The 13257-nt window shown below is 36.7% G+C and overlaps 1 protein-coding gene across 1 annotated transcript; it reads right to left on the bottom strand.

Moving 5' to 3' along the window:
• Positions 1-4273: 4273 nt before the first annotated feature.
• On the bottom strand, positions 4274-13025 carry LOC104411950 (RIB43A-like with coiled-coils protein 2; the record flags this gene model as incomplete). The annotated part of the gene is made up of 4 exons (XM_010022508.1): positions 4274-4355; positions 5286-5452; positions 6957-7184; positions 12907-13025. Coding segments are annotated over 4 exons (596 nt in total), but the record flags the coding sequence as incomplete, so codon positions are not given.
• Between the last annotated feature and the right edge of the window lie 232 nt (positions 13026-13257).

Genomic DNA, 13257 nt, shown 5'->3' with positions numbered 1-13257 from the left:
TATCTGGATCCTCAGTATTTCCACTCTCTTGGATTATTGCAAAATGGCATAATTAGATTAGACCAGATCACATATGATTACAAAAGAATTACTTATCCTTATCCATCTTTTCTAAGGATAGAAAGAAGGGGGCTATTAGTTTTTGGAGCTTAGCATGAGTATTTTTTGCTGTGTTAACTGCAATTGTGCAATTTCTACTATGACGTCTAGTGGCTGCTGTTTATTTTCTGTGGTTTCTTTTACAGGCAAGATTTTTGTGGTTTCTTCTGTGAAGAATCAGGATTACTAATAAGAAGCCACAGGAACTGGATTTCTCAGGGTGAGAGTTCACTATAATTTTGTTAAGCAGCACAGTATTTCTGAGTTAGCACCAATAGCGAGAAAAATTCTAACAGTAATTCTTCCTCTCCTGATTGGCAAATACTCTTGCCATACTCATAAATCAGTGAAATAACTAGTGCATATTTCTCTAGACCTGGGACAAATACATATTCAAATGGTACTCACTTTTCCTAACTAGTCTCCTGTACATATTCTGATCAATTCTCCTGGCTGATAGGTAATGAAGAAGAACTATGGCTTTAAACTGCAGTAAGAAGTATCTTTCTGAAGGCGACTGCATAAAACATAGGTAGTACATACATCAGTAAGGTGTCTGGCTGTGCAATGCAGTCCCATGTAATAACTGTAGTAATAAATTAAAAGTAGTACTGAAAAAGTATCTATACCAGCAAAAAAGTATGCTGAAGTCCTAAAAATTTAAAAATTATTCAAAGATTCATACAAAAATAGGCAGATACAGATCTGTAGCAACAGAAACTTACAGAAGAGTAGCAGTAATCCATTTAAAAACTAAAACCTAGTAAGCTAAAACAACCTTTAAATTCATTTTTAGGTAAAACTTTGCTTCCAAAAAGCAGTTATCTATCCTGATTAAACAATCACCTGAAGTATTCCTCATAATCCATCATCAGCCTTTCATTGAGTAGAATGTCTGCTAGACCCTCAATTTGTCCTGCTTGCATGTCCTGTCATCTGAAAAGCATTTCACTCCATTAATAATCACAACACTGTATGACAGAAACCACACATACAATTTACTGGAACAGACTTAACATTAGATTTCTCCCTAATTCATCCAGATTATTTCCTTCCTTCAGGAATTTGAAGTGCAGTTTTGTTGTATTATAGGGCCGGGAATGAAAATTCCTTCATTAAATGCTTTTATTTTTGTTTATTAGCATTACTGAAGTAACATTAGGTAAGAAGAAAATACTAACATTTCACTAATAGCTGCAAATAAAACTTAACTTTGTCCTTGAAGGAGGAAAATAAGGAAAATTTAGTAAAATACAGTTTATCTGTTCAGAAACTGATCTTTTTCCTCATTCAGAAACTATTTTTTCCCAGTTTTAAAATCTGTATGTCCCTTTCTCTATGAACAGTTTGCCAGGTTGATTTGTAAATGAAATTTGTGACTGTGTAAGAGATACCACACCAAAAAAAATTACCTCAGTAATGGAAACCAACAAACATTTTCAAACAGCACCTACTATCTGTTAATACTCCTTTGATACAGCTTGTCACTTTTACTGATGAATACTGAAATAAGTAGACATTTCAAAAGCTGAAAATACGAGTCCATATCTTTGTTGTTGTAGAACCATACAGGTTTGAGAAGTTCCTGCACCTCAACCCCTTATTATCAACTACTGAGTTGAGGTATGTCTACTGAAAATATGGATTGTTTCCATGCAAAATAAAACAAGTTGGCATAAAATACCAACAACAATCAGACCTTTTTCACTTTACATTTGGCATGTTTTCTACAATTTGATTGTGCTTCTTTGTTAACATACAAAATAAATTTCAGGTTTTGCATTCTGAAACAAGTAGAATGTAGCATGGTTATTCTTGCAAATACGACTGATTAAGCTAAAAGTTTTCCAGGGAATTTAATGATGCCTGATCCTACCCAATTACTGAATTGTCAGGGTCTTCTTACTTGAATTTCTATCTAAAGGCCTATATGTTGTTCAACTGAGAAAACTATATTTCTGTAACTTCACAGAAAAAGTTTTTATGCGAGCACATAGGTAAATACAAAAAGGCTTTAATCATACAGTCCTTCCTTAAGGAACAAAAATGTCCTCTGACTAGGTCCAGCAGTATGTTAAACTGAACAGCTGTAAACACATACTCACACAAAGGTGGACAAATGAAGACAACTTCATGAATCTTTAAACACTTTATTAGTTTTTCTGTCAGGTAACTAAAACTTTAGTTTAAAAAAAAAAAAGAGTCTGAAATATTCAACACAGATAAAAAACAACTTGTAGTTGAACTGAGATTATCAATTCAATACAATATTTGTTAATGCTACAAAGACATCCAGCCATGTGTGAATCCTAGTCTGACAAATAAATGGATCTCCAAATGCTAACACATGAGAATCTCTTGAATACAATCCCTTCTTACTTCTTTGTAGTCTGGCTCATCATTAACGATGCAAGGGTGGTCCTGTCTCAGCTTTATCTTCCAACTTTTCTGAATAGCACATTCTTCAGTTCCCATTCACCAGCAATGCTGCTTTTCTACCTAATTGCTATCTATACTGCAATTAGTTCCAGTTGTATTAGTATAGTAAAATAGGGATATATCTTTTTGCATCCTGTCCCAAGATGCTTCTTTATCCCTTTTTATGTTTTCCTCGATTTTCTTCCTCCTCTCCATCTAGAGGAATTAATGATGGTCTTTTCCAAACTCCTCTTGTTATCACTTGGTTCAAAATGGTAATTAGTCCTATCAGCCTGATGCCACAGGGCCACTATCTCAGCTGAGCATGCAGACTTGTTTTGAAAGAGTCTCCTTTCAAGGAAAGCAAACAGACCTGTTTGAACAGTCCCCTTTCAAGGAATGCTTCCTTCAAACATCTCAAAATCCTCCTAATAATCTTGAGAACCATACAGTCTTCATTATTTACACGAAGATGAGAACAACTCATTGGAGTTTACCTCAGCCTCAGTTTCTTTAAACACCTTTTCTACTTAGCTTGGTGTAGTCATCTTCAACCTGTTTTCACCAGAATTCAGTTACCATTTACCCTGACGCAAACTAAAAGCAGTAGACTCTATGCCAATGTCAATGGGATGTTTTTACCCCAGGTTTACATTCCAGAGTCTGGCAAGCTACACAGACTTACTTTAAGATTTATTCTCATAAATGGCCTATTTTTATTAAGGGTTGACAGTCCTAGAGGTTCTGGATATTTAGCTGAATCTCTCATCTCTCTTTCATTCTTTCTTTTGTTTTAGATCACTAAGTCATCTAATCTTTTTTCCAGTCCTCTGTATGTCATCTTTTTCCCTTCTGGATTTAATTTTCTGGTTATCTCCATCATCTGTTTCTCTGGTGCAGTTAGTTTCTTACATTGCTTCTCCATATTTTCTTCCCATAAGTTTCATTTGCCCATTTTTCAAATACCATTGACTTGTCTCTTCCACTGCTAAAAAAATTCTGTAACCATGAAGTCAGGAAGCAAACTCTTCCCCTGAGTTACTGTGCACAAGCTGAGATTCTTCTGGATTTTGTTTGGTGCATGCCTGCTTCCTTTCCCACCCACCCCCCACTTCCATCACATCCATAAACCCTTCCTACATTCTCCTTTTAGAGGCACACTGCCCTTAAATTTTCTCCATTATTTCTAATGAGTGGCAGTGCATGTAGCAATACTTTCCCTCATTCTTTTCCCAACTTAGTATTACCCATATTCTAGGTCTGTGTCATGCCTCTGCTATAATCCCCTTGGTAATTGTCAAAATCTTCTCTTCTTACTCCTAATATTCAGGAAATAAAAGCAGTATTTCTGACCAACTTCTCCATTTCTTTCTCTTTGCTTTCTTTTGTGTCTGGCTGCTTTTTTTTTTCCTTTAAAAAAAAAAAAAAAAAACAAACCAAAAACCAAAAAATCCCAAAACAAATGAACCAACCAACCAAAAAAACAAAAAACCACCAAAACCTAAAAACAACACAACAGTCAAACAACCTAACACTGAATCTACTGGCACTTTTTAGAATAACAATCAAGTTTAAAAATTATGACAGTGTTTTCCTCTTCTTAGAACAGATGTGGAGTAGCAGACTCTCCTTTAGTTTGAGTGCACTGTTTGAACAGGATAGGGAACAGATAAAAAAAATAAACCACGGGATTGCTCAATTAAAAATTTTAATATCTACATACTTCTCTATATTTCAGGTTGACTTATCCAGAATGTTATCGGCTGGTTGTATTAAACTGTGCGAAATACTCATCTGTTGGACAATTTGAATATTCTTCTTCTTTAAGATAAATGTTCCTAGTAATAAATTAAAAAAAAAAAAAAAAAAGTAGTTAGTAAATGTTTTCTCATTATAATATAGAGGAAACCTGAGAAACCTGAAGATGTTACGCATAAACACTCATAAATGCTCATAAAATTCAGAATTAATAATGGAATTTAATAAACTAGATCTTTCCCTCCAAAACGTATGCCACATCTCAATATAGGAAACTTCTTTTTTCAATTCTAAAATAACTTTTCCAAAAATCTCACAGTGAAAAACTAAATTAACACAATCATGAATTTTGCTTTCCTAATAAGAAAGCATCAGCTACTGGAAATTCTTTTGTAAAACCAATGTATGCATGCATGACGGGAAAAACAAAAACAGAGAACACTGAATCACTTGGGTTTTTTTTTCCTTCACATATTATCTTCCTCCTTTCCCATTAGAGCAGACACAACACCTGTCCACCAAGATGTGTTCAGCTCTTAGCTAAAGCATCACCTAATTTTGTCATACACAAATGGAAAAGCTCCATTTGTGTCCTGAGCTATCAGAAACTGGCAGTTCTACTGATGCCCATCCTTTTTTGTTTCAGAAAAGTAAGGCAAATTTAAGAAACACATACTGTTTTACACCTGATAAATATAATTTTCTATATAGTTAATTGTATTTATCCTCTATTTTGCTATCTACATAAACCACCTGTTGTCAGTGGAACATTTTTAAGAATTCCAGCTATTAATTAATACATGTAAGTCAGTAAAAATCATAAGCTACTCTTTGAAGATTATTTAAATAGTACTGAAAAACATACTTAATCTGAATTGTTCTTTTTTTTTCAAGTATAAACTTTTAACAAGTATATGTAAGAAGTAACAATCAACATAAGTAAAAAAGCTCTTTGAAAGCCAATGGTAAATAATTTTATTTGAAAAGAAGAAAGCTCCTCTGGTACTTACTTTGATTTCTGCTCTTGAGACATGTCGGCGTTCATGTTATCTAAAGCTCGGCGGTGTTCCCGATTCTGTCGTTGTAGATGCCCCTCTAAAACCAGCTGTGCTCTTGCAGTCTGTATTATTTGTCTGTCCCATTCAGCATCAATTCGGCGTTCTTCCTGGTTTTGTCTCTTCAAGAATGAAAAGAAAAAAAAAAGCTAAATCTTGTCTTTGTTCAAAGATAAACCAACATATATAAAGGCTGACTGGTAAATTCATCTTTACAAACTTGCTTGCCTTTACTGAACACTAGGGGTAGCATTTGAAATAAGGAGAAAAATTAGGCACTTCCAAACTAGGTGGGAGCTCATGCATTAGGCAGAGAAGTAGGATACTGCAGATGAGAAAGACATCCTTTTCTAGGGAGCGAGACAGACTCCTACCTCTGCACAAGAAAATTAGGGTCTGCTGCCTGGCAGAAGTTAATCAGTATTCCTCTCTAACATACTCTCTCTCTCAAAACCCAGAGCAGCAAGACAGGTTGGTGTGTGATTTCTTTAAAGTTCTTATTAGCAAGAGTTGTAACTTCTTGAGCTCAGAAGTTAGTAGTCATCAGTATGGCCTGTAATACAGCTAACTTGGTGTATGAGTAGACCCAAACTGTTTTCCTCTGTCCCCGTTATACTATCACTTCCTCACTTCTTGTCTGACAACATACTGAACTGATTCAAGAAACCAGGCTGACGAAAAACTCCCTTTTCTTGGAGGGCCTCAATTTCTGCCAGCTTAACTACCTGAATGGGTCATAGGAAAGCCAGGAAAACTCCTCTATCTTCGGCTTTAATTACAGCACTAGATAAGACATAGTGCAGCATACAGCACTTTAGGGATTAAAAATTAAAAATCAACAGCTACTCATTAGCTGTCATGAATCCAGCCTCTGTACTCACTATCTAGTAGTAGCTTCCTACTTCACAATACCTAGGCCTGTATGCTCCTGACAGCAGAGGAACAATAGCTTTCTTCATTTTGACTGCCTGCTTCCATTTACCTTTAGAGCAGCAATTTTTTAGCAATATTTAGTTTTTCTATTGTAACTCTATCCCAGAGCATGGCCCATAGTTGTGTGGGAAGGTAGAAAAGAAATTCTGTCATATTAATGAACTTTTAAGACTATGAAACATGCATGAGCAGGATCACTGGACCTGCTATATTTGTCTTGCTTGAGCACCCTTGAGCATGAGAACATTGCTCTGGCCTGCCCTGCTTTCACCTGCTGCTCCTGGCTCTTCACCTATGGAGCAGCCCACTCCTGCTCATCCCTTGTAGGCAGCTCATACAGTCTCAAGTCCTGAGCTGCACCATGAAGCCTGGTCTTGGGCTGTGCAAGACCTTCCTCCTCAGCTGAGCAACCATGGAGCATGGCCAAGATCTCCCAGGTCCCTTCACCCTCGGCTGCACAGCAACCTTCCTCCCAGCCCAACTCTAGGGCTCCAGCCCACTTCTCTGTGGCTTCTCTGTGACATTTCCCAGCTGCTTCAGAGACACCGTGTTCAGTTTCATTTGGGTAAAATTCAGCTCAAAGGAAGATACAGTCTTACAGTGGGACACACAGGCAAGCAATAATATTTTCTTTTACAAACATTGTCTATTATTACAACCAGGAATACAGAATGTGCAAGTAAGCTTAAATACCAGTTTCTCCAGAACTTGTTGCTGTTGCGTGTCACGGATTGCCCTCAGCTGATCCCGATTCATTCCCTTCCATCGATCTGTGATCACACGATGTGTACCAAAGGAACTGATTGCTTGGTCAGGGTTTTCAGAAAGTAGGTCTCCTTGAAGGAGGCTGGAAATCTCATTCATGTCATCTTTCATTTTTTGATACTTTTCCAACTTCTTTTTCTCAGCTAGTTCAGCAGCCTAAAGTGAGCGAAAGGAGAGAACTAAGAGTTTTTCCAAAAGGGAAATAAAGGGATCAACAAAGTCAGCAGATCATATCAGATTTCCTTCGAACTTGCATAAAGTTGTCAACAGCATCACTACGATCATGGTACTACTGGCTAAGATCAAAAAATCTAACGGCATACGTTTCTTCAGTATTGTCATATCACATACAGCAAATAATTTGGGGAGAAGTAAGTTTGGTTTTTAAGAAAAGACAGGATTAAATAAAAAATAATTTCACATTTCTCGACAAGCAAATACCAGTTTGGATATCTGGAGGCCAGACACAATATGGAAGAAATTTATGATAAAAGTTTACAATCTTGAATCAATAGCCTTGACATATATTAGATATTAAATCTACATGAAGAACATGGTTAAGCACTCAAAACAGCCAAACAAACAGAAAAGTGATAGCTATGTTAAACCTGAAGATGCAGCCTTGAATATGTTCTCTTTGCTGATACAAAATGCAAACTTGAATCATATTATGATCTGTAGTATTAGAAATCACAGTATGTACTTCCTATAGAAATCACTGTTCCGAATGTTCACTATAAGGTCAGAGCCTCCTATTCAGAGGAAGTTTTCCCCTTGCAAAACTCCAGAAACCAAATATGATAATTTTACTTTAAATTACCTTCTAAAGAAGAATTAGATTAAGTAAATTAATTTGAAGTAGAGTGACAATGCTATACGCATCATCCATTTCTAAATCTGTCTCATTCTTTTGTAATGCATGAACTAAACCATCTGGAAAAATGCATGGTGCTGGCTTCCATCTGGACAGCAGACAAGTAATCTCTTCTTTGCTAGGGCACCAAAGGCACAGGTTGCCAGACTTGTGTCATGCATATGTAGCTTTATGCATTTACCTTGACTACAACAGATGAGTGAATACCTATCTCTCTAGATTGTCCAAGATTATCTCCTGCTCTGTTCAAAAATCACTGGCTTGAGAATATTCACTTTATGAGTTAAGTAGAACAGCTTTCCACTTTTCTTGCCAATTAGTAGTTCACTGTTTGGCATACACGTTTAGGAAGTGGGTGAGGACAAATGAAAAATTAAGGCTTAAGCATCAAGAAAGTTACAGCAGGTAAAATAGTGTTCTGTGGCATATAAGGTGAAGTTGAAAATTAGTAGGCAGAGTAACTACAAGATATAAACAAACATTATGGAGAAGAATTCTTAGCAAGCTCAATAACCTATGCCACCAGAGGAGACTGCTGACCTGGGTTTACCTTTACATTTGTATTTATGGACTTTGAGTTTGGAAGACAGGAGTTTTTCCAGGCATCAAGCCTGAAGATTCAAAGTGTAACTTCTATTTGTTCCATGCAAACATGCACAACAACCTGTCAGGGACTGTACAGAAGAAGAAATAACAAGTAACAATAAGCACTGTGTTCTACATTAATAAATCCCATGGCTGAAAACAGCCTTGTGGTTTGCATTAAAATAAGTATTTGATGCACGAAGAAACTAATAAAAGATACATTCTTTTTTTTTTTAAAGTATAAATTACCTAAGCCACAGCTGCAACTTAGATGATGCAGAAAACCTCATATTTAAAAATACTTACCAGCCATCTAATAGGAACATACACTCTACTCTAGAGCAGAAAAATAAATGTCTACTTTTAGACAAATGGAAAGACTCAAGCAAATAAAATTTCAAGTGGCAAAGCATCAGCTTCAGATCTAGTAATTACTGGCTCTGCCATCATAACATGGAATAATACCTTGGAAACCAAAGGCCATGTTTTCATCTCACTGAAGTCAGTGAGTACATTTTTACCAGAACTTTAAAGCTCTACTTTTAATGCAAAATATGTTTCCCTGAAGTTGGGTTTTTTCCTCCAGAAGAGTCAATAATAACTTGAAAGGAACTACAACATTAGAGCTGCCAAGAAAAAAAGAAAACAAAACCCCCAAAGATTTTCAATCATTCAGTATTTTGGGGACACTGAACCAGAACATCTGGGTATGTGCTTGTAGCTTATTAATACTACGAATGAAGCAATTATTTTCAGTTCTGAAAATACTCCAGAGTAAAACACACTTAAAGTAATTTTAGACACACCTTACAGAATTACTGGCCCTGAAACTTAAAATGTGTAATTTTTATTTAGATCACTTTATTAATGTCACTGCACTTGTGATCTAGCAAGAGATCAAAAAAAAAAAAACAAAAACCATTTAGACATTGTAACCCTAACCTTCTCAGTGACAGAGAGTGCCTAAAATTTCAGAACTGCCTGGGAATCTTATTGGAGGAAACTCCCAGCTCTACACATAGCCATAACACTGCAAATGAAAGATTTTAAACTCAGAAAATGCATCAGATTTAACATATCAAGTGAAATCCCTAATAACATATAATCCATTGGTGTAGCATGGGAAGAATCAAAACAAAACCAAAACAGATGCACAAATACATGCGCCTTCATTTATTTTAATCTGTGATCCAACATTATAGATCTTCTCTACTACTAAATGCTTCCTTTTGCTGTTGATTCAAGTCATAAAGCAAAAGAAGAAATGCACATAGAAGCATTATGACTTCACATGCTTAGAAATACACCAAGTCTCAATTGTGTGAGGAGCTAATTGCTGCCAATACAGGATTAAAAGGAACACACAGCTTCTGAAGGCCTTTTCACAGAATCATTAGGGTTGGAAAGGACCTCTGGAGACCATCCAGTCCAACCTCCCTGCCAAGGCAGGGCCACCTAGAGCAGGTCACACAGGAAGGCGTCCAGGCAGGTTTTGAATATTAAAGAGAGTTTTGAATGTGTTGAATGAAAGAGGAGAGGCACAAAGCTCACAGACGACCAGAGTGACCTCTCTGGGATCTTAGGAACTTGCAAAGGAGTATTATTAATCTGTGTAGTAAATACTATTCCTTTGTATTTACTATACATAGACATTACATACTATACATGCCATAGACATACTACATGAGATACTTAAGCACATCCAGCACATTCAACCTAGGAACTTCACTTAGCAAGGTCTGTTAAAAAACAGTATATGCACTATGTTCCCTCATGCCTGAAAATGACAACTCTTTCTGATTTCAAGAACACAATCGGTATATCTATCACTGTACTGCTAAACTGGACATTTCCAAGTGTTCTTTTCTGAAGAAACCCTTTCTGCAACACTAAGATTCTGCTATGGAATCACATCAAAAGCAGTGAAAAATACGTATTCTAGTCAGGACTTCAGGTAGTCTTCATTTCCGTTACCTGGCTTCCAAAATTAAAATAATTACTACTTATATATGAACGATTTAGCAGGAATAACTGACAGTTTAAGCGAGTAGAAGTCTTCTCCTATACCAAGGACAAAAGCAATATTGGTGTTCCTGGTTAACACATACTTAGATGACACAAAACCTGAGAGGAAGGATAGCATTCATTTTCTAGACACCACACACATTTAAAATGTTCACAGTACAAGATCCTTCACTACTGGGAAATATGGTACCAAACATATCATCAATTAATTGTCCTGCTAATTAATTCAAGAAGAACAAAAAGAACCACTAAGATAAACTTCTTAGCAATATAGTCACTGGCAATGGTACTATGTATGGTAAGTGGAGGAAGCCGAACCACTGTCACAGGGGGCAGCAACATCAAATCATGTACTGAAGTAGGCTGTGAAGAACTGAAGTAACTTTGCCCATCTGCTGGGATTCCTTACTAATTGACTAGCAGATTTACTAAAACATTTTTATCCTGGAGTACATAGCTTGCTGGGTTTTATGTTGTTGTGGTGGGTTTTTTTTGTTTGTTTGTTTGGGTTTCTCGTGTTGTGGGTTTTTTCTTTTTAAATATTTCATTCTTTACAACCCCTAAAGATACTGGTAACCGTAAGGCCTACAGAGGATTGCCATGGAGACAATGACTGATCCAAAACCAAATTCTAGGAAATTTCTTCCTCTCTGAAGATGCACTCCCATACTATACTTTATCCAAATTACAGTAACTGAAAGTTGCCTTACGAAGTTACTTTCTCCCCTCCTTTACTGCCACCTCAGACTGTGCATTCACTCCTCTCACTCAGATCTAGAAGTCACACATTCTAGACCAGAGTTAATTTTCTTTTGGATTTGAGAAATTATCTAATACATTCTGAAGCTTCATAATGATTAGATCAACTGGAAGAGACAGAGAAGAAAAAATGAAACTCAGGGAACAGGAAAAAGGAGTTCCTCTTTTGGCAGCCACCAACTGGTAAAGCAAATGTGTGTAGAGCAAAATGTAGTGTTAGACTGCACCCTCAAGAGGTTACGGTCTTCAAACTGGCTGCTCAGAATGCTGAAACTGCTGGAGACTCCTGTTCAATACATTTGAGGTCAGATACAGAAACTTCTCCTGTGAAACTCATCCTCAGGTTGAATGCCTTAGTTTTCTCTCTTGGGAAAAAGATGCACAGAAAATTCCTCCGCAACAGAGCTTTCTCTTAAAGTCAACACCACTGAAAGGGCTGGCAACCTGAAGCGTCTGGTTTTCATGTTTCTATAAGAACTAAAAGGAGACTATTGCCCTAACCTCCACTATCATGCCTTTATATTGGAAAAAACACAGAGCAAGACTTTTTAAGGTATTTAAAATGCGTACCGGTCATGTAGAATGTATATGCCCATACTTTAAAACCCACACCACACACAAACTTACCACCCTATCCCCAAACCATGTCACAAATTCACGAATTTTACATGGAAACAATTTGTGTGACAACAATTATTTGGGATACTACTGCTACCCTAAGTGTACCAGCCACTTAGGGTACTTCTGTGGCTATATATATAAAATACTGTTCAGTGGCCATGACTTCAAGCAGCAAAAGCCTTTTCAACTACCTTATGCCAAATGTGCTCTGAAAGGCTCAAGAAACACTTACACACTTGCACACTTATATACTTAAACAAAAATAATACTGTACATGATGTGCGTAATTTTAACATGGCTTATTTTGATCTGAACAAATAAATTGAAAGCTAAGTCACACCAAATATAGTTTAACCAAATTAATAGCCTCTGTGTAGCCCTTTGAGCTGTATGTATAAGCTGCACAGAAAATAAATAAATAAATCTTTGCAGTAAGAACTGAGGCATGACAGATAATGGTACTAAGACAGATAAAGGTTCATGTCCTGTTTCAACAGGTTCCAAAACATGCTTGGTAAGCAAGCGACATGTACACAAATACCAAGGAAGCAGTTAAAGTGCCAAAACCAATGGTTATGGGGAATTAACTTCAATAAAGACAAAAACTACTGGTAGCAATGGTTCCAAGCAGAAAGAAAAGCAGGCAGACACAACTAAGATTATTCAACAACTGATATAAAACAAGAAGAAAGTCTGGATGGTTTTTGCTCTTTTTGCTCAGTTTACAGAATAGAAGTCCCTGAAAGACTGGGGAGTTATTGCTGCCCTCTAGTCAGCAAGCTGAGAACCTGGAGGGAGAATTTTGACAGAGGGTAAGTAGACAGACAATAGCTAGATCCTTGGAGGGGATAAAGCAAATAAATTCCATCTTTCAGTTACTGGAACAACCTTGCACGTTAGCTGCTAAGAAACCTCTTGAAAATATCATTACTCATTGCACTTTTGCATATCTTATTTTACTTCTGTCTCCACTTTTTTTAAAAAATCAAACCAGCCAACCCAGTATTAACTTACCTGGCTTCTGTTGAAATCTTTAGTAGCTGCACAAACGGCACGTCTGTTTTCTTCTTCTTTTCGTTGTTGCTCCATGGTCTTTTGGTCAAGTGCAATCCTATACTTGTCATGAAGATCATCTAAATTAGATTAAAACTAAATTTAGTCAATATTCTTGGACATAATGTGATAGAGAAGTAAGCCAATATAAGAAACAGTGGGAGACAGACAGACAGACAGACAGGGGAGTTACAGGTATTGTAGGCTGAATTACATAGGATTTCCAAATCCCACCACCAAAGCTTTCCATCTTAGAATTTCAGGTGACTCATAAAATCATTATGTAACTGTCGTGGTTCAAGCCCAGCCGGC

This window comes from Nestor notabilis, unplaced genomic scaffold, assembly GCF_000696875.1.
Source record: "Nestor notabilis isolate BGI_N333 unplaced genomic scaffold, ASM69687v1 scaffold31329, whole genome shotgun sequence".
NCBI classification, from domain to species: Eukaryota; Metazoa; Chordata; class Aves; order Psittaciformes; family Psittacidae; genus Nestor; species Nestor notabilis.
This window is presented reverse-complemented; position numbering and strand designations above follow the sequence as displayed.